At 40.9% G+C, this 25,854-nt stretch overlaps 1 protein-coding gene across 1 annotated transcript in view; it reads right to left on the bottom strand.

Annotated features, from left to right (window-relative positions):
- galnt10 (UDP-N-acetyl-alpha-D-galactosamine:polypeptide N-acetylgalactosaminyltransferase 10 (GalNAc-T10)) overlaps positions 1-25,854 on the bottom strand; it is an 81,048-nt gene that overhangs the window by 11,603 nt on the left and 43,591 nt on the right. Inside the window, exons 5-8 of the mRNA XM_036588360.1 lie at positions 19,902-20,087; positions 18,752-18,935; positions 10,929-11,046; positions 1,986-2,093 (exon numbers count right to left, since the gene is read on the bottom strand). Coding sequence (XP_036444253.1) covers positions 1,986-2,093; positions 10,929-11,046; positions 18,752-18,935; positions 19,902-20,087 — 596 coding nt within the window. The remainder of the gene's footprint in view (positions 1-1,985; positions 2,094-10,928; positions 11,047-18,751; positions 18,936-19,901; positions 20,088-25,854) is intronic.

The raw sequence follows: 25,854 nt of genomic DNA on the forward strand, positions 1-25,854 counted from the left end.
TAATTATCGCGATATAAATTTCCTTGATAGAACGATTAGAAATGTTCGATAAATTTTCAATATAATAGACCGTTCTCACACTTCCACGTTCTAGCAACAGCTGTGGCGTTTTCTATTGTAAGGAAAGGACACTACTCTGCTGTCGCCAGGAGAGGGCGCACTTCCGAGTTTTTCGAAAGGATTAAAGAGGGAGGGGCGACGAGTAAAATGAGTCGCCAAATATACAGGGTGTATATGTGTGACATCATTTCGTAGTCTAATAACAGCCAATTCTCCCTCAAATGATCTCAAACTTTAACAGAATGTGTAAAAACTAAGTTTAATTCTGAATGTTTTTTTTTCAGGTGAAGAACGGCGTTTACTAGAAATGAAAAGGCATTTTGTGTGTTAGAATACGCTCGAACACAGTCAAACGAGAGCGTGCAGCGTGAATTTTGGAGAAAATTGAATAAAAATGCACCAACTGGAAAGCAGATTTGGACACGGCACAAAAAACTCAAAGAGGAAGGCTGTCTGTGCAGGACAAAGGGATCTGGACGACCACCAGTATCTGAAGATATTACATTTGTGAAGCTGTGAAATCAGTTATAAAATCTACATCCCTCTGAATTTCTTCGAATTTTGATAAATAAATCTTGTATTGTTCAACATGAAGGACATGTAGTTACTCAGATATTCACATCTCAAATGATGTCAATTTTTTCGGGACACCCTGTACTTTAGCCACGTCTGAAATGCGTAGTTATATATTCCCTGTTTGAGTGGAGCGACTGGCGATCTGTTCTCCTGTGACCGAGTGTGAGTGACGAGGTCAGTGGCGTATCTGTACTGTCCCACAGTGAACTCACCTCTTTCCTAACATCCTAACCAGCTTTAGCGGTGTTAAATCACGTCTGATCCTCACAACTACAGCACTGTTACAGCGCTCAGTCATATTTTAGTATTAGTGCATTCACAAGCAGTGAAAGTGAAAGAAAGAAGTGGTTCATGTAAATTACAGCCCTGATTTAAACGAAAGTAAACTGAGGAAGCTGTGAGGCGTTGGAGAGCGGGAGAGCGCTATCTTTCCAGGCTAGCTGTTTTTAGCAGCTGGCTAACTTGAAGCAGCTCCGTCACTCAAACAGCACAGCGAATTGATGATACTGTAGATCAAACAAGACACAAAAGCACCGATTTCAGTTTAAACAGACCTAAAAGTCGGACTCTGTTTGTCTGGTGTTGATATATTGCTGTTCACCCCTCAAACTACTATAGAGAAGCCCAGTCTTCTGCTAGCTGCTGTCTGAATACTGAGATATGCTCTGATGTGGATGTGGTGGAGTGACGGCAGTAAGGCGGTGTGATCATCACTGACCTACTGAGTCAGCTAATGTTTGCTGTTCGTACTAAGTTGACGTTGTTGAGAAACTGAACAGTTTAGCACTGTTGTTGGCCGCTTGTTCAGTATTTGTAACGGGGTAGCCGAGCGCTCGTCACCAGACAGCTAAAATAATCTGTTTTCGTTCTTAAGTTATAACTGCAGCTGTGCTTTTCCAGCTGATAAAAACAGCCGACCAGACACTTTCTCCCACTCTCCCATGACAGATCTGTGAAACGTTCCACTGTTTGGTGAGTGTTTATCATGTTCTGACCATAAAGGATAGTTTAAAACAGCAACTGACCACCCAGGAGCAAAAATCAGCCTTCAAACTTGAAAAAACTATACGAATTTTGTTTATCGTCATAACATTTTGGCCATATCGCCCAGCTCTAAACACAAGGCATTAATAAAAATAGTAATAAGCTAAGCTCTCTCGTTCTCTGGCCGCTATCATAAATGCTAATATCGTTAGCTTCTTATAGCTTATGTCTCCTTATGCTGAACTCATCATATGCATGTAATATGCATGTAATTTAAAGAGTATTAAGAATATACATGTAATTTAAATATTCAATATTAGTCATTAAATTGAATAATTATCCATTTAAAACAAAAATAAACTCACCCTGGCGAGACTGACCCCTCCGGGTACTTTGTAGGGGACGTACTTCCTGTAAATGTGGCCGACCCGAGAGCAGGGGATATCCTCCATCCTCCCACCGCACATCCACACCTGCAGGGGCCAGAACACACAGTGTGAACACAAAAACACTGCAAAAAAAAGGAACAGAATAGAGAACAGAAAATATGATAAGACAATAGAATAGAATAGAACAGAATAGAATAGAATAGAATAGAATAGAACAGGATAGAACAGACCAGAAATGACAAGGGAATGGAACTGAATAGAACAGAACAGAACTTTAAACACTGGTAAATGTCGGTGTTCCTCAAGTTCTTTATGTTAGTTCTTTAGAGAGAGTTCTTTCTGTAGGCTGATCTCAGAGGGGGAACCTCTCAGTCTGGAGCCGTTTCTCTCACAGTGCTGTCACAGAGCCTGTATTTACTGATGAATCATGGACTCAGAGGTGAGCCCACCGGCCCCCTTCTGACAGAATACTTCACCAAAGAGAGAATGACAGTCTGAGAACTGTCTGATTGAAGTAGCTCACACTCGGACTGACATTTTGTTTCTGAATGTAATACATTTTTACTATGGCACAAATGTCCGAATACTTTCAGGGGCCTCTGTGTGTAGAAATGTGCATTAAACTGTGTGTGCAGAGGTGACAGTTTGACATGACGCAGCATACAGCAGTCATACAGGACAGGAAGTGTGGAAATTTAATAAAACTAAAAGAAAGACTAAACACAGTGAACAGTCTCGTTTCAGGAACAAAAGCCTGCATGTGTGTGGGCACTGAACCGGTCAGAGAGAGAACGGCTCTCTGTTTCTGTTTAGAGGGAGTGAAGAATGTGGACGTGTAAATAAACCTGCAGTGCATGAATGATTAATACAGTTCAGAGTGAGCAGAAACAACAGCAAAACATTAAAAATACATCACAGCAGAGAGAGGAAGAGGAGGAGGAAGAGGAGGAGGAGGAAGATTACAGCAGTTTAGTTCCACCATTCAGCTACAGCAGTTTAGCTCCACCATTCAGCTACAGCAGTTTAGCTCCACCATTCAGCTACAGCAGTTTAGCTCCACCCATTCAGCCTACAGCAGTTTAGCTCCACCCATTCAGCCTTCAGCCTACAGCAGTTTAGCTCCACCCATTCAGCCTACAGCAGTTTAGCTCCACCCATTCAGCCTACAGCAGTTTAGCTCCACCCATTCAGCCTACAGCAGTTTAGCTCCACCCATTCAGCCTTCAGCCTACAGCAGTTTAGCTCCACCATTCAGCTACAGCAGTTTAGCTCCATCATTCAGTGTACAGCAGTTTAGCTCCACCCATTCAGCCTACAGCAGTTTAGCTCCACCCATTCAGCCTTCAGCCTACAGCAGTTTAGCTCCACCCATTCAGCCTACAGCAGTTTAGCTCCACCCATTCAGCCTACAGCAGTTTAGCTCCACCCATTCAGCCTACAGCAGTTTAGCTCCACCCATTCAGCCTTCAGCCTACAGCAGTTTAGCTCCACCATTCAGCTATAGCAGTTTAGCTCCACCATTCAGCTACAGCAGTTTAGCTCCACCCATTCAGCCTACAGCAGTTTAGCTCCACCCATTCAGCCTACAGTAGTTTAGCTCCACCATTCAGCTATAGCAGTTTAGCCCCACCCATTCAGCCTTCAGCCTACAGCAGTTTAGCTCCACCCATTCAGCTACAGCAGTTTAGCTCCACCATTCAGCTACAGCAGATTAGCTCCACCATTCAGCTACAGCAGATTAGCTCCACCATTCAGCTACAGCAGTTTAGCTCCACCATTCAGCTACAGCAGTTTAGCTCCACCATTCAGCTACAGCAGATTAGCTCCACCATTCAGCTACAGCAGTTTAGCTCCACCATTCAGCTACAGCCGTTTAGCCCCACCCATTCAGTCTACAGCAGTTTAGCTCCACCCATTCAGCCTACAGCAGTTTAGCTCCACCCATTCAGCCTACAGCAGTTTAGCTCCACCCATTCAGCCTTCAGCCTACAGCAGTTTAGCTCCACCATTCAGTCTACAGCAGTTTAGCCCCGCCCATCCAGCTTACAGTAGCAGTTTAGCCCCACCCATTCAGCCTACGTCAGTTTAGCTCCACCCATTCAGCTACAGCAGTTTAGCTCCACCATTCAGTCTACAGCAGTTTAGCTCCATCATTCAGCCTTCAGCCTACAGCAGTTTAGCTCCACCATTCAGCTATAGCAGTTTAGCTCCACCCATTCAGTCTACAGCAGTTTAGCCCCGCCCATCCAGCCTACAGTAGCAGTTAAGCCCCACCCATTCAGCCTACAGTAGCAGTTTAGCCCCACCCATTCAGCCTACGGCAGTTTAGCTCCACCCATTCAGCCTACGGCAGTTTAGCTCCACCATTCAGCCTACAGCAGTTTAGCCCCACCATTCAGCCTACGGCAGTTTAGCTCCACCCATTCAGCCTACGGCAGTTTAGCTCCACCATTCAGCTACAGCAGTTTAGCTCCACCATTCAGCCTACAGCAGTTTAGCCCCACCCATTCAGCCTACGGCAGTTTAGCTCCACCCATTCAGCCTACGGCAGTTTAGCTCCACCATTCAGCCTACAGCAGTTTAGCTCCACCATTCAGCCTACAGCAGTTTAGCCCCACCATTCAGTCTACAGCAGTTTAGCCCCACCATTCAGCCTACAGCAGTTTAGCTCCATCATTCAGTGTACAGCAGTTTAGCCCCACCATTCAGTCTACAGCAGTTTAGCTCCACCATTCAGCTACAGCAGTTTAGCTCCACCATTCAGCTACAGCAGTTTAGCCCCGCCCATCCAGCCTACAGTAGCAGTTTAGCTTCGCCATTCAGCCTACAGCAGTTTAGCCCCACCCATTCAGCCTACAGCAGTTTAGCTCCACCCATTCAGTCTACAGCAGTTTAGCCCCACCCATTCAGCTACAGCAGTTTAGCTCCACCATTCAGTCTACAGCAGTTTAGTCCCGCCCATCCAGCCTACAGTAGCAGTTTAGCTTCACCATTCAGCCTACAGCAGTTTGCCCCCGCCCATTCAGCCTACAGCAGCAGTTTAGCTCCGCCCACACAGCCTACGGCAGTTTAGCTCCACCCATTCAGCCTACGGCAGTTTGGCCCCTACCGATGCCATAAGCAACAGTTATTGCTTTCTGAGCTCATGTTGCCAGGAAAAGTTCACAAAAATCATGTAGGACAAAGAAAATAAAAAAAAAGTGTTTGTTGTGGTAGATATCATCAGGTATACAGTAATTACTTCACTGACATCTAAGTAAATTGCACAAATGAAGGAAAGACTTACACATACACTACTCCATCCAATCACTTTACACCAGGAATCTTCACACAGTCAGACCTGCTGATCTGTTTCAGAGACGCTAAAACCGAAGCCACACGCAGAGTTTAAATTACAGTGAATGAGCTCCAGTTTTAGAGCTGAGTCTCTCTCTAGGAAATAACTTAAGCTCATATTAGCTCACTTTTCCAACAGAATAATTAATTAGACTGATGTACTGAGCCCACTGAGGGTCTTCACCAAATCAAAAGAAGATTTTTGATCTTCCACTCGGGGAGACTCCATTACACCCTCACACCTGGGGCCAGCGTTCTGAACCGAACTCCGCTAATTTAACTTCTGGACTCCTGAAAAGTGAGAAAAACCTGCTTCATCCCTTTTTACCCCAAAATAGTAGACCAGCCAACTGGTTTTAGCACTGGAGGTATGAAGCTGATGTAGCTAACAAGTAAAAAATAATAACTTCTGAATATTTTTGTATGTTTGTTCATTTTGGATAGTTTTTTAAAATCAAAATATTGGTATCACTTTAATTGGACAGCCCCAGTAGATTATCTACAGATTTTCAAATTATTAACAGACCATCCAGTGAAAGGCCACTGCACACCGGATGTGCCACGCAGCTCTGCATCGTGTGATGTAGCGTCACACAGCAGAGAGCAGCTATAGAACACCAGCAGCCAGAGAACCGATTCTGGTTCTTATAATAAAATAGTTTGTTGAAAACAGTAATAACAGAACTAGTGATGCACCAAAATGAAAAGTATTGATCGCAAGCGAAATGAAAATCCAGGATACACTCAGCCAAAAACCAAACTGCTATAATGATGAAAAACATCTTGTTTTTTAATGTGTAAAGGGGGGGAACATGGCTTCAGTCTGACGTTTCTGTAAGGGGTGCGATTAGCAGGCAAGTCGCTTTAACAGTCATCATTTAGAGCAGAAACAGCCATGAACCCACACCAGCAGGGTCAACCAACTCACCTGTGTACAGTAAAAGCATGTATTCCCTGTTGATCTGCTGCCCAAACTGAACAGGTCTGAGACGACTGACGCAGAAAACTAACAGCAGGTTATATCAATATTTCTCATTTTGGTGACACTTTATTCTGAGTGGTCGTTTTAGAGGAAACACTCAACGGACTATTAGTAACATGTCAATAAACACATGAGGGTTAGGATTAGGTTTTGGGTTGAGGTTAAGGTTAGGATTAGGGCCAGGATGAGGGTTAGGATTAGGTTTTGGGTTGAGGTTAAGGTTAGGATTAGGGCCAGGGTGAGGGTTAGGATTAGGTTTTGGGTTGAGGTTAAGGTTAGGATTAGGGCCAGGGTGAGGGTTAGGATTAGGTTTTGGGTTGATGTTAAGGTTAGGATAAGGGCCAGGGTGAGGGTTAGGATTAGGTTTTGGGTTGAGGTTAAGGTTAGGATTAGGGCCAGGGTGAGGGTTAGGATTAGGTTTTGGGTTGAGGTTAAGGTTAGGAATAGGGCCAGGATGAGTGTTAGGATTAGGTTTTAGGTTGAGGTTAAGGTTAGGATTAGGGCCAGGGTGAGGGTTAGGATTAGGTTTTGAGTTGAGGTTAAGGTTAGGGTTGGGATTAGTGCCAGGGTGAGGGTTAGGATTAGGTTTTGGGTTGAGGTTACAGTTAGGATTAGGGCCAGGGTGAGGGTTAGGATTAGGTTTTGGGTTAAGGTTAGGGTTAGGATTAGGTTTTGGGTTGAGGTTAAGATTAGGATTAGGGCCAGGGTGAGGGTTAGGATTAGGTTTTGGGTTGAGGTTAAGATTAGGATTAGGGCCAGGGTGAGGGTTAGGATTGCATTTTGTAAGGTTAGGTTTTGTGTAATGGAAGTAACATATTAACAACACATCTACTTAATGTAAGTAATGTATCAACAGAACATCTACAAGACTCCAAATAAAGTTACCCTCATTTTTTATGATCATTCAACCATTCAAATTCTCTGTAAAGTGTTTTAGACACTTTGTAGTAAATATATTTAAACTTCAGCTTTTCTAAGATAAACCTCGCAGCCTTTTTTCCCCTCTTTCAGCTGAAACTTTTCAGTGGCTGAAATTTCGGTGCATCCATAAAGTAAACTCAGAAAATTCTTAGGAATCCACAACAAAGGTCCAGGATTCTAGTGGGGTCTAAAGCGCAAATGTTGAAGCTTCTGATCACTACACTGTAAAAAACAATGGCTCGTCAATTCAACCTAAAAACTTTTACTTCATGTGGTAAATTAAAGGAAATTAACTAGTTTTATTCAACCTAAATAAATACTAAACGATTCTTTCAACCAATGTTATTTTTTTGAGTGGTTAAGGTTAGGATTAGGGCCAGGGTGAGGGTTAGGATTACGTTTTGGGTTGAGATTAAGGTTACGGTTAGGATTAGGGCCAGGGGTAGGATTAGGTCGAAGCTTCTGATCACTACACTGTAAAAAATTGGCTCGTCAATACAACCTAAAAAATTACTTCATGTGGTAAATTAAAGGAAATTAACTAGTTTTATTCAACCGAAATACTTTGAGTGAACGATTCTTTCAACCGATGTCATTTTTTGAGGTGAATAAAACTAGTTCAATTACTTGTTACTACATGAACTAATTTTTTTAGGTTGATCTGAGGAGCCATTTTTTACGGTGTATATAAAGGAAACAAAACCAACATAATGAACAGATACTCGAATACTTAAATTATTCAGATCAGCCCTAAAATTGTTTTCAATAATCACTTTTATCCATTATTATTAACTCCTGCAGGAAAAGCTGCTGATGCATTATCAGTGAAAGCACTGTGGAAAACATCATTCTGTCATTTTCATGTTGAAATGTGCCAGGAGTGTCTGTTTTATCTCAACATGATATTCCACTACTGTTCGTGTGCATGTGTGCAGATTACATCAGCCAGAGCTGAGCTGGTCAGTCAGAGCGGTGGTCAGATGGTGGTCAGGGTAATGAATATTACGTGGTGCTGAGCGTCTGGATCTGAATGGTATTTTATTCTGTAAAGCGGAGCTGCAGTGAAAGCTGGCAGATTCTCACAGTGCCGCTCGTCTGTCTCTTTCATATTACTGACCCTACAATAGCCTCCCTCACGCCAGCTGCCATGGCAACCGCTCGGTCAAACACACGCCGGCTCTGAACGGGGAATGTACAGAGTATAATTACTTCATCAGTACGGCATATTGATCTTTACAATACAGATACTGCAGCACACCGCAATATGGAAATGAGCCCTACATAAAATCATCTAATAAGCCATCTTCACTGTGTGCTGGGAGCATCTGACCACATCTGATGAACCAGCACATGTTTTTCTAACACACATTTAAAGAATTATGGTAAAAATAATGCGGCCAGATCTTTAATCATGTGACATTATGGATTCATCAATGTGTTTTTCATGTTTTGCATGATCACAATTTAGCAAAATAATCAGAATGTGATATTTTTAGCAACATAAACTCAAATTGAAATTAGGCCTCAGCTATTCGGTTAAACTTTTGCCAGCAAATGATATCTCAATATTCACGCATTCATTTGGAAATGGACTAAAAAAAGAGGTCTTCCTTTAGAAATGGCTTAGAAGAGTGAATTTACTTTCTTTACAAAACCATTTTACTTTCTTAAAATGCTTAAAAGAACATTTGGTAAAATTTTCTATGAATGTCACATTTGTAAGCATCTATAAACACAATTATAACATGTTACAATGCATTCATAAGACATTATAAACATGGTTATAAATATTTATAAAAATTAGTTACACTGAATTACACTTTATAGCCATGTTTATTATACATTATGAATTGTTAATATAATGCATTATAAGTAGTGTTGATAACATGTTATACTGTCAGTGCCAAAGAAGTCAGTCCCAGCCTGGAGAGCGTAAAGTAAAGACAAATACAAAGTTTATTTATGTCCTGAGATTTCCAGTATTTTATTTCTCCCCGCTGGTGCTGTTTGGGCTGCATTTTCGGGGCTTCAGTCCTGAATATTCAGATGCTCCAAACAGGCTGTCCAGCCTAGAATCACTGCTACAGTGAGCTTTTCTTACCCAGCGTCTCACTTTAAATGTTACATTACATCATAGCAAACCAAGTACCCATCAGCCCCTACCCGTGAAGTCACGGTGGAGTGAAGGCCTGGAGAGGGAGAGGCGAGATAGTAGAGCGCTGTCACTGTAATTTGTTCCCTCACTGGTTCTAACGTCAAGTGCTAGAACCCTTCACTCTGTAACACTACAGTACAGTAATGCTAATTTCTGCTAGCGTTCTATTGGATATGCAGTGTTAAGTTAGTGCCAGGCTAACTTTCCCACATTGGGTAAAACACTGATGGCAGCTCTAGTTTAAACTCTGACATTTGAAGCCTGTAATGTGCTTTACTGTGAATGTTTTAGTGTTTCAGTAAATCCTTCAGTAAATACTTCAACTTGAAGCCTCACTCTGAACACTGGAGGAGGCTTTAGTACAGTACGCTTCACTTTACTTAGAGCGGACAAATACCACTTATGAGCTCTTATAATTTGTTATGAACAGTACTTATAATGCATTATGTTAACAATTCATAATGCGTAATAAGCAAGGCTATAACGTGTAATTTATTTTTTATAAATATTTATAGCCATGTTTATGATGCCTTATGAATGCATTATAACATGTTATGAATGTGTTTATAGATGCTTACAAAGGTAACATTCATAGAAAGTGTGACCGAATGTTTTATTTCTTTCTGAAAAGGCTTAAGAGTATTTTTCCTTTCAAGGATGACTTTTAAGGAGCTGGCTTTCTGAAATGAATTAAAAGAGTGATTTTCATTTCAGAAATTGATCAAAAGAGAGCTCATTATTTTAGAAATGGGTTAAAAGGGTTAAAAGAATTGTTTTATTTCAGACATGACTTTAAAGAGTCATAATGTGGACTAAAAAGCCTTTATTAAATGCAAAAACACTCAGAAGTTAACAAAGTGTCACCAAATATATTCAAAAACATAACTGCAATAAGAGCTAAAGGACAGCAAAAATAATCAAGGTCTGTTTGTGGATCATATGAACATTATAGAGCTTTTTAAATGAAACAGTAGAAGCCATATCACCCCCTACACTTCCTGTAGTGTATTACAGTCTGTCAGAGTGACTGTGTGGATCATATGAACATTATAGAGCTTTTAAATAAAACAGTAGAAGCCATATCGCCCCCTACACTTCCTGTAGTGTATTACAGTCTGTCAGAATGACTGTGTGGATCATATGAACATTATAGAGCTTTTAAATAAAACAGTAGAAGCCATATCGCCCCCTACACTTCCTGTAGTGTATTACAGTCTGTCAGAGTGACTGTGTGGATCATATGAACATTACAGAGGCTTTTTAAAAGAAACAATAGAAGCCATATCGCCCCCTATGCTTCCTGTAGGGTATTACAGTCCGTCAGAATGACTGTGTGGATCATATGAACATTATAGAGTGCTTTAATGAAACAGTAGAAGCCATATCGCCCCCTATGCTTCCTGTAGTGTATTACAGTCTGTCAGAATGACTGTTTAAGCACATAAACTTAAATTTTTCCCATAACTAAAAGTTGTTGACTGTACACTAGTTGTTGCAAGCTTACTTGGACTTTATGTAAACATACCTTAAACGATATTTCATACTGCTCTCCGCCCCAAATCTCCAGCCCCGTGTCATATCCTCCCAGCTCCCAAAACCACTTCCTGTCCACCGCAAACAAACCTCCAGCCATCACAGGAGACCTGAAAACACAGACACAATACAGCGGTCATTCAAATACATTACAATAAAAAGCCTCTTAGCTTTAAAACACTCAAAACAAAATATCCTGATTGTTCAGAACTACTCTAGGACATTTCTACAGTACTGTACAAAAGTCAAAAGACCCTCTTCGTTTATTTAATATCCAGTCTACACAGCTATTAAACACAAGATATTCACTTTTCAGGAGATACATACTCAGAAAATGGCTAAAGGAAACAGTTAAACAGTTGAAAATGCTCATTTCCACTATCAGGGCAATAATTATGAGGTTTAAAGCAGCTGGAGATGCAGTGAGGAGGAGGGTTTGGGTGGCCAAAAGAATCTACAAAGATCACAGAGGGGGAAATGGAGACATTAGTTAGGTCTTGTGGTCAGAATGTCTCTCAAACTACAATCAGACGGCACCCACAGGGTGGAGGGTTTCCAGAAGAAGGCCTCTGCTGCCAAAGACCAACAAACTTAAGCTCCTACAATTTGATAGACGTTGCTGGAACTTTCAGTGGGACTGTGTTGGTCAAATGAGACCAAAATAGAGCTATTTGGCAACAAACCCCAGAAGGGGGTTCGGCATGGTCCCAAAACTAGCCATGCAGAAAAGTTCCTCACCCCCACAGGGAGGTGTGGTGGTGGATCTGTGACACTGTGGGGCTGTTCTTCTTCTAAAAGCCCTGGACAATTTATTCACATACACGGTATCACAGACTCCATCAATTACCAGCAGATATTAAACCAAAACCTGACTGCCTCAGCCTGGAAGCTCAAACTGGGCCATAGTCTGGATCTTCCAGCAGGACAATGATCCAAAACACACCTTAAAATCAACACTAAAGTGGTTCGCTGACCACAGAATTAAGGTTTTGCCATGGCCACCCCAGCACCCTGACCTGAACCCCATAGAAAACCTGAGGGATGAGCTGAAGAGGAGAGTCCACAGTGTGGAGCTCAGAATCTGATGGATCTGGAGAGGTTCTGTATGGAGGAACGGGCTCAGATTGAATGTCATGTGTTCTCCAGTTCCATTAAACGTTATAGGAGAGACTCAGAGCTGTTATGTTTGCAAAGTGAGGCTGCACAAAGTAATAAATGAAGGGGTGCCAACAGTTGTGACACACAGATTTGAGAAAAATATTTCATGATAAGGGTTATGTTTTTTTTTCTTTTAATCATTGTGCTTCAAATAAAGGCTGGAGTTTTGTTAATATTTTGAATGAAAGATCAAAAGGATGACTAATCATCTTTTTTCTTGTAATTAAAATTGAACTAAATGAACAAAAATGAACTGAATTGAACTGAAATGAATTAAACTGAGCTTATCAAAGCTGAAATGAGCTGAGGTGAACTGAAGTGAGCTGAGTCACAGTGAGCTGAGCTGAAAGTGAACAGTTTAAATTCGTTTACAGTGATCGCGAGTTCACTAAAAGTGTTTCATTAAGCTGTAAATGAAGAGCCTGTAGCGCTGCGCTATCCTCGGAGATTACATAAGACTGTGAACCAGCCGAGCCGAGGAGGAACCCGGAGCTGGAAGCAGAATGTAATGAGCGGCGTGTGCGCTCACTGAGAGAACATAATTACCCTTCCAGCAGGCTAACGCTAACGTCAGGGAACAAACTCAGCAAATTTCAGCCAAAATTATTCATCCTGCGCGCAACACAAACACAAAACCCAACCCACATATTTAATCACACACTTCTCAGTGTGGAAAAACTTTTCTGCTGAAAAAATAAAAATCAGCCGTTGTAAACACTCCATTAGCCTGATGAAGGCGAATTATCAGACGGTAATGAACTCCTCAGCGCTAATGAAACGCAGAACAGCCTGCGGCTCTTTTCTCTTTTAGCATTCCCCTAAAAAAGCTGACGTTCCGCCCCGTTCCACATCCAGCTCTTTTTCTCCTGAAGACCAACCTTTTCTCTCCGGTCTGTTTTGCCTCTTTTCACAGATACTATTCGTAAAACCCTGAAGTGTCCCACGGCCGTGTCGGTGACATTCCGTCAGCATCGTGTGTGCGAGCCGTCAATGACGGCTACGACTTCCCAATCAAGATATCAAGAAAAAGTCAGTTTGACTGGAGATGTTGATCCAGACCAAATCAGTCAGTTATATTTGAGTCCTGATTATGCGTTATTACCCACGATAACATATACAGACATCTATAATTACTACTGCATCAACGTACACACACTGAGTTAACAGCATACAAATCACAGGGTTGCCAGCTTTGGTGAGATGAGTGAGATTTTCAGGTGGCTGGAGTGAGTCTGGAGTGAGATTCCCAGGTGGCTGGAGTGAGATTTTCAGGTGCCTGGTGTGAGATTTTCAGGTGGTTGGAATGAGTCTGGAGTGAGATTTTCAGGTGGCTGAAGTGAGTCTGGAGTGAGATTTTCAGGTGGCTGGAGTGAGTCTGGAGTGAGATTCCCAGGTGGCTGGAGTGAGATTTTCAGGTGGCTGGTGTGAGATTCCCAGGTGGCTGGAGCGAGCCTGGAGTGAGATTTTCAGGTGGCTGGAGTGAGTCTGGAGTGAGATTTTCAGGTGGCTGGAGTGAGATTTTCAGGTGGCTGGGGTGAGATTCCCAGGTGGCTGGGGTGAGGCTGGAGTGAGATTTTCAGGTGGCTGGAGTGAGGCTGGAGTGAGATTGTCAGGTGGCTGGAGTGAGTCTGGAGTGAGATTTTCAATTTTGCACACACAGGTGTGCATCCGCTGTTACACTGCTTAAAACACTCATTTGAACCACAGCTCATAGCCATTAGCCGCAGAGGGACCCCAGCTGGTCCACGGTTTTGAACTAATGCAGCTCCCAGCACCTAAATAAGGCCGGCAAGAACACTAAACACCTGGTACAGTTAAAGGGGTAAAACTGTATTCTGAGGCTTTAAACGGTTTTCAAACACCATCAGCTGTTTCTTCAAATATAACTGAGGGGACAGAGTTAAACGCTGTTTACTGTGATTGTGTTTATTGTAATAAAGCACTGAAATGAATTTTCCCTCACTCTTTCCACTGAGAAGCTTTTTCTTTATTCTCCAGTCTTCTTACTTAATCATTAATCTGTTGTAGAACACCTTAAATAAAACCAGTTAAACTGATTATTACCACAGTAAGTCATTTTGGCCCCCGGTGTTTCTGTACTGTGTACCAGTGAAACACTGTTATGTGGCTCTGCAGCAGCTCTGAGCTGAGGAGGCCTGAGGAGGTGAAATTAAAAGCTCAATTTACACAAAGTTCAGCAGAATATAACACTTAGTTCAGCTGAACACAACTTTACAGTTTAGCTGAACACAACTTTACAGTTTAGCTGAACACAACTTTACAGTTCAGCCAAATACAACTTCACAGTTTAACTGAACACAAGCTTACAGTTTAGCCAAATATAACATTACAGTTTAGCCAAACACAACTTTACAGTTTAGCCAAACACAACTTTACAGTTTAGCCAAATATAACATTACAGTTTAGCCAAACACAACTTTACAGTTTAGCCAAATATAACATTACAGTTTAGCCAAACACAACTTTACAGTTTAGCCAAATATAACATTACAGTTTAGCTGAACACAACTTTACAGTTTAGCTGAATCCAATGCTACAGTTTAACAGTGAATAAAATGCTAGAGTTTAGCTGAACAGCTACACTGTAAAAATTGGTCCGTCAGTTCAACCTAAGAAAAAATACTTCATGTGGTAACAAGCAATTATTATTGTAAAATGGAATATTATTTCAGAGAACAGCTACGAAGTGAAAAAGAGAACCGAAAATGAATGCCGAGGTAAAAACAAATAGGAGTAGAGACGGAAACAGAGGAACAATTAGGCCTAAAGGTAAAGCAGCCAGTTGGAATTAGTTTGTCTTCAAAGTTTCAAAGCTAAAACAACCAACAATACTGTGCGAGTTACGATGTGGCACTGAGTTAAAGGTGTAAACAACAGCAGCCTGTTAGACCCGAACAGAGAAACCATCAAACTCAGCCTGTGCAGGAAAATCACAGTTATACAAACTGTGTTTCCATAATGTTACGTAACTCATGAACTTTGAAAGCTCATCATTTTTATTAAAATGCATAATGAATATTAGCAGTGAGACGAAAGACTGACAGAATGTTAAAAAATGTGCAACAATCAACTCAGATCAACAGAACATCCGTCTGTAGACCTGCAGAAAGCTTTTAAAGTATCTCTAAATGTCTGCTTCAGTTCTATATGTGTTACATATAATTTCTTTGATTGCTTTATTGGGTATAAGTGTGAGTTATTTCCATCCCGTCAATGTCAGCTTCCATCATTTCGAACGTTTCTGCTGTCAGACGTACTTTAGTAAATTGCTGTAATTTCAGAGCTGTTAAGTGTCTGGAAACTTGAATAATGTTGACATAAATCTCCTCCACTCGTCACTGTCTGCTTTCCATCACCGCAGTCTGCCTCAGCACAGCGTTCGGCGGCCAAGACCAAACATCTGCACCACTTATAAACACTACTGGGGTCTGGCATGAAGTATAAAATGACACCTATTTTATCCCAGTTTTCCCTAATTTGGGGTAAAACAACATTTACTCCTTGTAAATCTGATTCAAAACGTGGGCACAGAAGTGTTTACAGAAAGTGTCTGACCTTTACGCTGATGGGATCCATCTTTTGAAGATCTTACAGAAAAAGTTGACTAACTTCATCAGATATTTGCATGTATGTAGTTTTCTAAGCTCTGAAACAGATTCCTTACAAAGCCCACCTTCATCCGCTGTTGATCTAATGGCAGTAAATGACCTCTGCTCAAAAAATCTAATTACAAAAAAAAACTCATCTACAACCCCATTTCCAAAAAAGTTGGGACGCTGTGCAAAATGCAAATAAATACAAAATGCAATCATGTGCAAATCATTTAAACCATATATTTCACTGAAAATACTACAAAGACAACATATCAAATGTTGAAACTGAGAAATTTAATTGTTTTTTGAAAAATATTTGCCCATTTTAAATTTGATGCCAACAACACGTTGCAAAAAAGTTGGGACGGGGGCCTGTTTACCACTGTGATTCATCAGCTCTTCTTTAACAACACTCTGTAAGTGTTTGGGAACTGAGGAGACACTGCTGTAGTTTAGAAACTGAAATGTTTTCCATTCTTATTTGATATAAGATTTCAGCTGGTCGTCAGTTCGGGGTCTCCTTTGTCATATTTTTCATTTCATAATGCGCCAAATGTTACCAGTGATGACAGGTCTGGACTGCAGACAGGTCAGTTTAGCGTCCGGACTCTTTTAATACGGAGTCATGCTGCTGTAATACAGGCAGATTGTGGTTTGATATTGTCTTGATGAAATAAGCAAGACCTTCCCTGAAAAAGACGTCGTCTGGATATATGTATATATGTATATATGGTTCAGCATTAATGGAGCCTTCACAGATGACCGCCCATGCCATGTGCACCAATGCCTCCCTACACCATCATGAATACTGGCTTTTGAACTGTGCACTGATAACAAGCTGAGCGGTCTTTAGCCTGGAGAACACAGTGTCCACGGTTTCCAAAAAGAATTTCAAATGTTGATTCGTCAGACGTCAGGCTCGGGCCCAGAGAAGGTGGCAGCGTTTCTGGTTCCTGTTTATATTTGGTTTCTTCTTTGCGTTTTAGAGCTTTAACTTGCATTTGTGGATGCAGTGATGAACTGTTTTCATAGACAGTGTTTTTCCAGAAGTGTTTCTGAGCCCATGCAGTGATTTCCACTACAGAATCATGTTTGTTTTTAATGCAGGGCCCAAAGATCACGACCAGCAAATAGCCAGGCTTTCCACTGGTTTTCAGCCTTTTCCTTACATACAGAGATTTCTCCAGAGTCTCTGAATCTTATAATGTTATTATGTACCGTAGATGATGAAAAGCAAAAGTTCTTTGCTATTTTATGTTGAGAAACGTTATTCTTGAATTGTTGCACTATTTGATGGTGCAGTCTTTCACAGAGTGGTTACTTCTGAAAGACTCAGCCTCTCTGAGATGCTCTTTACACCCAATCATGTTACTGACCTGTTGCCAATCAACCACCAGGTGTTTTTTTAGCATTACACAACTTTACCAGCCTTTTGTTGCCTCAGTCCCAACTTTTTTGGAACATGTTGTTGACATCAAATTCAAAATGGGCAAATATTTTTCAAAAAAACAATAAAATTTCTCAGTTTCAACATCTGATATGTTGTCTTTGAAGAATTTCAATTTCAACTTTTTGATTTCTTCTAAAGTCAAAAGATTAAGATTTATCAAGAGTTCATGTTTTAAATAAATACATTTTATTTTAAAATGCTGTACCACGTTTTCATGTCACTATTGAAACACAAAGAGTTTAAGGTTTGTAGGTGGAGCTTTATTTTTGTCACACCCCTGCATTTTAGAGCAGGAAGTGAGGCTGCATCCCTGTCCCTCATGGCCACATGGTGAGCAGTTAGATCCCATTGTTTTGAAGTAAATGTGTCCCAAAGGAACATTAAGAATTGTCATATTTTCTGCAGTTCAGAACTTTTTAGTGTTTTAATGTAAAACATGATGATTTTCTGTGTGAACAGCTGTTCAAAGCTGTGTTTGCTGGTCATGAACTGGCTGAGATTTTGAGCTCAAAATGAGCTAAAATTGTAACCGAAACCGAAAAGTCACTACTGAAACAGTCACTACTGAAACATTTGGTGAAGTTTCGGTAGAGTGTGGTAGAGATTGTTTTGGTAAAGACAAAATGGAATGATCAGTCATTAGTTTTAATAAAACTGATATAATTAAGGTATAGAGTCACTTAAAGCAAAGAGATTTTAGTTAAAAGTCCTAAAAAAATGTGTTTTCAGCTCTGACTTTGAACCAATTCAATTAAATGGTCCATATAACGACTTCAGTTTTGACTCTTTTCTCCAGTTCTGTTCAACTCTAAAATCCACACCCCAATCAAACATCCTAGAGATTCTTCGGTAGCTATTGTGTCCACCGGATTTTAAATTAAACCCACAAGCAGAATCGGCTAAAGGTGTCAGCAAATGCTACACAAGAGGTAGCAAACAGAAACTATGACTATTAAGTAAGTAATTTATTCTAACAGCACTGACATCAGTTAATGTTAATGAGGTTTTTGCAAAGCAGCCTTAAAATGACCCGACCACGTCATCTTAAATAGCTCATATATATACAAATTAGGGCTGCCAAATCACCTTTAATCAAATTTATCTTTTATCACATTTATTTGCGCAGATTTAAATATTGTTTGTTTCCATTTAAAAGCAGTGCACTGTGTTATAGCTAGACGAGTGAATTCTTGCTACAGTGGAGGATCATGAGTGGAACTGGAGCTCCACCAAGCTGCTACTTTTATTAGTTAGCTGCTCATTGGTTTATCCATAGTTCCCCCACAACTGCTGTCCAGCACAGTCTGCTGAAGGTGCTGAAGGTTTCACTTTAAAAGACGCTTAAAAGCTGGACTTAAGAACTACAATCACGGATTCTATCAGAGCGACATACAGCGCTGCACCTGGACTTCAGCCTGCAGTACTGTGGACGAGTCGAAGGGTTAAAGTAGGAAAATTAGTTGACTTTAGAAATAAGTGTTGTAATAATTTATCACATTAATACATTATTAACACATTAACTTTAAAGGTCTAATTCAAAGATCAGGCCTACAAATTGCAAAAAAAGGTTAAATGTTTATAATCAGTTCTTACTCGAAGGGTTCGCTGGGGTCGTCCTTCTGCAGCTCCGAAGGAATGGGGATGCGTTTGTAATACATCTCCCAGTCAAACGCTCCTCGCATCGCATCGCCAGCCTGCGTCTCATAGCCAAAATTATCATGATCAATCACATCGATCATCGGACACACGATCGATTTTCGGTTCTGGGCGATGCGATCTAAATGAGACAAAAGCGTAAAATGAAGAAGCATAAAATGACAAAAGAAAAAAATACCTACAAAAAAAAACATCCGTTAGATACACTGCCTGTCGAAGGCTTCTCAGAATGTTTTTAATCTAAAGGATCGTGTTTTCTTTGTTGGTGTAATATCTGACCATATTAAAGCCTAATCAGGTTTATTTAGAGGAAACAATATCACAATGGTAATATGCCAATGTTACTGCCAGTGCTACTTTTGAGTATAAAGCCAAAGGCCACGCCCACTGTATCCCCTTGTTGTGATGTCAGTTGTTTAAACCACATTTGGACCGGTTTAGTTCCATTAGATTAGTGTGGAAAAGAAAATTGTCAAATTATTATTTAGATAAAAGCTGCTCTTCATATCAAGATGACACTTTGATGAACATGAAGTCCTGAAGATAAATTTACACAAAGCATCAGAACAGAGCTGATTTATGATAAACTAAACCTTTTATTACTCAATTGAAAAGTAACAGTGAAGATAAATCTTTACAAAACAAAGGAAAGTGCGCTCAAACTTTTGATGGGCAGTGTAAACATTAGTTACATGACAAGAAAAGTTCCTGAATAATTCATAGTAAATGTTACTGAATAGTCTATACTGAATATTTGACAGTTGCTAAATAATTCATAGTAGATACTGATTATTTGATAGTAGATACTGAATAATTCATAGTAGATACTGAACAATTCATGGTGGATACCGAATAATTCATAGCAGATACCGAATAATTCATAGCAGATACCGAATAATAATTCATAGTAGATGCTGAATAATTCATAGTAGATACTGAATAGCTTATTTCAGTTACTGAATAACTGATAGTAGTTTTAGGTCTAAAGGTTAATAACTGAATAATAAGCCTTCAGTTTAAATATTAAGTCTCTACACATTAAAAACATGTAAACATTTGTAAACATGTTGACTAAAGCGGATCTTACCCAGTAGTGGCGGGAGCCAGTTGACGTTAGCCTCGCAGTGCGAGTCCAGGAAGGTGATGACCTCTCCTTTAGCAGCGGCGGCGCCCAGCAGCCTCGTCCGGATCAATCCCTCACGCTTCTTAGTGCGCAGGATCCGAACCTTTGGCATGCGGACCATGTAATCCTCCAGAGAGGCCTTCAGGTGCTCTGATGGAGGGCAGAGGGGGCGGAGCTTAATTTACACACAGACTTAAAGTGTAAGATTATTTACATTTTCACACTTTTGACTGCAGTCAAAACTTGGAGATCTGTATAAAAACCAAAAATAGTTTCAAATATAGTATAATATACTATACTATAATATACTATTCTCCTGGACAGTTACAGACTGTAGTCCATCTGTTTCTCTGATACTTTGTTAGCCCCCTTTTACCCTGTTCTTCAGTGGTCAGGACCCCCATGGACCCTCACAGAGCAGGTGCTATTTGGGTGGTGGATCATTCTCAGCACTGCAGTAACACTGACGTGGTGGTGGTGTGTTAGTGTGTGTTGTGCTGGTACGAGTGGATCAGACACAGCAGTGCTGCTGGAGTTTTTACAACACCTCAGTGTCGCTCCCTCTACAGGGAGCACCAACAACGCAGGTGCGTCTAATAGAGTGGACAGTGAGTGGACACATTGTTTAAAAACTCCAGCAGGACTGTTGTGTCTGATCCACTCAGACCAGCACAACACACACTAACACACCACCACCACACCAGTGTTACTGCAGTACTGAGAATGATCCACCACCCAAATAGTACCTGCTCTGTGAGGGTCCATGGGGGTCCTGACCACTGAAGAACAGGGTAAAAGGGGGCTAACAAAGTATCAGAGAAACAGATGGACTACAGTCTGTAACTGTAGAACTACAAAGTGCACCTATATAGTAAGTGGAGCTGATAAAATGGACAATGAGCATAGAAACAAGGAGGCGGTCAGAATGTTATGCCTGATCGGTGTATGTTAAATATTCACAGTCTAACTGCCATTCAGATACTATTATTCTAAACTATTTTTTAGTTTTGTTCATGCATTCATAGATCAATATCTATATTGTTTAGTATGTTTTTCCCCAAATTTTGTCCCCAATTTAGACGTATCGAATTCCACTTACAAGCTAGGACTCACAATCGCACCATACCACCAGTGCTAGGGGAGTGAAAGCTAGCACAGGCTTCCTCTGAGACCTGCCAACTGCCGATATCGCAACGTCACTGGACAGCAGAACGAGCTCGGAAGGAAGCACCAACCACCAGTTCCGTTACATCAGCTAACAGACGCCTGCTCTGGCTAGTATCGCGCTGAGTGTTGGTGGGAGACTGGGGGGGGGTGGGGGGGCATCCTACCCACCCAGAGTGAGGACAATTGTGCAACTGTGGTATGTTGTGTCCAAACACAGAGAAAATACCCCAGACATATTAATGTATTTAGCAAAATACATTAATATGTCTGACTGTTTCACACTGCAGGACTCGTGACTGTTTTGAGTCGTAAATATCAAACATGTCTAATAATATCTGAGGGTTTCTGATCACTTCAAAGTTTGATCAGAGAGCTAAAGATTCACTCGTTTTTCCTCTCACACTACAGATCATCCACACCAGCGGTCAGTCACTTCCGAGAGCCCGGCCTGGAAAATCGCTTCAGATTGTGAAAATTTGTCGCAAGGGGCAAATCGGGGTTAAAATCGATTTGGGCAGCTTGGATTTGACATTTCATTAAACACTATATAATTCAATCTGTGTTATTATATAGTTTTAATGTCCTCACTGTTACTGTAAATGTGTAAAACAGCAAAAATAATGAAAGTTGATGAAGGAAAATGTGTCCCGTTTCTACAATGGTTCATTTTTTTCCTGAATCTAATCCAGCTTCGTGGAATGGGAGGTGATTAATCAGAGTAATGAACGGCGCTCTGCTTCACAAACTCATTAATCTTTATTTAAAATTAGACAGAGGGGCTGACAGCGTCGCCCTGTGACACAAATTAAGTTGTAACGTTCCCCCAGTCCAACATTTCCGCCTGATGAGACTCATTTTCTTTGCTACATCCATGTTTTCCCTTTCATAACAAGAGTCTCTGGCACTCAGCAAGTCATCACTGTAAATAAACACTGTTCTTAATGGCTAAATTAAAGATAATATGAATAAATCACCAGTAAACATTGGAAATAAAGAGAAAAAGAAAAGAAATAATGAGATCAGACACCTCAGAGTCGCTGCTGGACTGTGAACCAAAAATATCCAGCCAACAGCGTCCTGTGGGCAGCGTCCTGTGACCACTGATGAAGGACTAGAGGATGACCAACACAAACTGTGCAGCAGCAGATGAGCTATCGTCTCTGACTTTACATCTACAAGGTGGACTGACAAGGTAGGAGTGTCTAATAGAGTGGACAGTGAGTGGACACAGTGTTTAAAAACTCCAGCAGCACTGCTGTGTCTGATCCACTCAGACCAGCACAACACACACTAACACACCACCACCACGTCAGTGTTACTGCAGTGCTGAGAATGATCCACCACCCAAATAATAACTGTTCTGCGGGGGTCCATGGGGCTCCTGACCACTGAAGAACAGGGTAACAAAGTATCAGAGAAACAGATGGACTGCAGTCTGTAACTGTAGAACTACAGAGTGAAACTATACGGTCAGTGGAGCTGATTGAATGCTGTATTGAATGTATTCAATAGAGTAAATAATCACTTCATTCGTTTCTTAAACAGTTGTGAGGTCACAGATTTATCGCCGCCGTAACTCGGAGTGTCAGTTCCAGTTGGTTCTTTAATCGCTATACTGAGCGTTTCTGACACGAACCTGAAAATAAAGCTGCTCTGACACCTCGACACTTTACACCCCGACTCTCAGAGAAGGCAGCGCAGCGCTGGCAGCAAATCGGTTGCTAGGAAACAATCACACAGCGGCTTCCTGCACATCTGCCCTCAAACCTACAGGCTAACGGGCTAAACGCTAATCTGACACCTGTTCCTCCTGATAGCCTCACAGGGACAACGCTACTGCAGGATGACTGCACTCGGCCCATTTTCTAAAAATAAAAAATAAAATAAAATAAAAATAAATAAATAAAAAAAAAATGAATGATGTCGGGGCTCTGAGAAAATTCTCTAAAAACAACACTTCAGGGAGTGTGTGCTCAGACATTTGCTAAAACCATACACATTAAATAAATAAATAAATAAATGCATGAATAAATGACAGTTTTTTCCTCAAATTTATTCTATAAATATATAAAATATAAAATAAAGAAAATCAATTAATAACCTCTGTGCAGATTTAATTTTCTAAAATATTCCAAAAAAAAAACTAAAATAAAAAATATGTAAAGTAAAATAATAAACTATGTGCACGGTTAATTTTCTTAAAATATTCTAACAACTATAAAATAAAAAATAAAATAAAATAAAATAATAACCTCTTCATTTTAATATATTCTATAAAAGAAATAAATTAAAAAAATAAATAAATAATAACCTTTGTGAACTGAGTTAATGTTTAAAAAATAAACTATAAAAATCAACACAAAACTAAACAAAAATAAAATAAAAAATAAACGTCTCTCTGCTCAGAGTTCTCCCAAAAATAATGCTGGTGAATTTTTGGAGAAAGGTGGGAGCGGAACATTCCTGTAGGAGTGTGAGGGCCGTGGAGGATCACAGCGCAGTGGTGCGTTTCAGTGTGTAGGAGATAATCTACTGAACACACACACACACCATCTGCGCCTGATAACACAAAATCGAGTGTATTCACTCCTGAAACCTCCAGCAGCCCAAGACTAACCTCAGAACTGCTCAGAGCACAATATGTGTAAAAGTCAGAGACCCCCTTCATTTATTTATTAGCAATTAAGTACAATTTACTGATTATTCAGGAGATATTTGTAAAGAGATTAGATATAAGACAATTCACTTACATAATAAAGGAGGAAGTCAAAGGAAAATAAGTGACAAGAGTTTCTAAAACTGGAGCTGAAAAAATGATTAAAAGCTAGAGAGAAAATGGAGCGCCTAACAACCACCTGGAAGACCTGGTAGACCACCAACACTGATGAGAGAAGAGAAAATCAAACTCCATTCTTGCTTCAGACGTCTGGTTCCTATCAACACCACTGTGAGCAATTCTGACTCAGTAAGTTTCTCTAGAACGAAGCGTTTCACACCAAACCACTCTGAACCACTCTGTTTACATCTTATTGATGGAATTCTGAAAAACTGGTGGAATTCCCCTTTAAAGCCAGAGTGGGAAAGTGAATGTATATCAGAAGTAGGTAGTAACTACTTTGTGCACATGAACTTTAGGAAAAAACTGACAGGTCAGCTCTCTTCTGTGAAATCGTAATGCTTTTACTTCTATTCAAGTATATCAGTGAATTTACTCAGTTACATTTTAGCCATTCATATTTAGATATTATTTACTTTTTATGTCTTATTTAATTCCGTTTTCCATCTGTACTGCTCTGTGATTGGTCATGTCTGACTCTGGAGCTTTATCATTTTATTTCATCATCATCATCATCATCATCATCATCACTTTTATTTATATAGCGCCTTTCCCATGCTCAAGGACGCTTTACAATCGATACATAATCACAATACATAACACAGAACACACACACACACACGCACGCACGCACGCACGCACGCACGCACGCACGCACGCACACACACACACACACACACACACACACACACACACACACACACTCTCTCCCTCCACGGTTCCCACGGCTAGCGGAAGAAATTTCAGTGACCACAGCACAGAGTCACTCAGCTAGCTAGCCTGGAAAGAGTCGTTAGCGGCGGGGAAAAGTCTCACGCTGCAACTACGGTGCATCACGCATGAGGCCGGCCTGGGAAGCCTCGAAGACTGAAGATGTCCTTCGCCACAAAGGGGGAGCATTTTCCTGCAGCCGAACACCACCAGTCCAGGCAGCCGCACAGCTGCAATGCAGCGTTACCCAAGCGGCCGGCCCGAGAGGCTTTGTGGCTGCAGCGTCCATCTTTAAAGAACTTTAAAAGAACTTGACAGGAGTGGCGTTTCATGACACAGCGGTAAGGCCGGGAACAGCGGTGCTGTGACACAAACAGGAAATCCGAAATCCAGCAGACTGTCTCATTTCGGTTCAGCCTTTGAGGGACTAAGCAGCCTTCAAAGAAAAGGCCTTTGTAGACCGCGTCCTTTTAAGGATGCAGCCCCTGAATTGGGACACAACTTCTACGCTATTTAGCTGCATAACTGTCTGATCATGCTGACATAAATATCTGTGCGATGATGTTTGGATTCAGGCTACTTGGGGTAATACTGGGAAATTACACAGACACTTTATCCCGTATGAATCGGGCAGTCAAATCACGCATAAATTACATTATCGGACCTCTTCTGGGAAAACTAATCCAACTCCAACAGGGACTAATTCCTAACTGGAAATTCCATAGGGGTGCTAGAGGAAAAATCAGATAAGATCAAACATAAAGGGTAAAACTGGGCAAATCTGCTTTAAAAACTGCAGCATCTCACATGTGAGGTGAAGGACTTGGAGCCATGAAGCTTCCAGCTGATGCACATCTGCAAACCAGAGTTAATGAGGAAGGAACACTTCCCTGGCGAAACTCTGTAATTAGCCTCAGAAGTTCACTCGTATCCTGACTTTCACCCTCTCTCATTTATCATGTGCTCTGTTTCATGACCGACAGAGATGGGTGAAAATATTAACAGACGTATCTTATCCTGCCTTTTAATCCTCTGTGAAGGTCGTTGTCTGGGTGCTGATGTTGTACGTTAATTAGCATCGCTCTCATTAATTCACTTTATCAGCCTTTGATATAACTAAGACAATACTAATTTCTGATAGTGTTATATTAGTGCCTGGCTAACGGTGGTACACATTCACATTAATGTGTGGAGAAAAGCTTT

This window comes from Colossoma macropomum, unplaced genomic scaffold, assembly GCF_904425465.1.
Source record: "Colossoma macropomum unplaced genomic scaffold, Colossoma_macropomum, whole genome shotgun sequence".
Taxonomy (NCBI): Eukaryota; Metazoa; Chordata; class Actinopteri; order Characiformes; family Serrasalmidae; genus Colossoma; species Colossoma macropomum.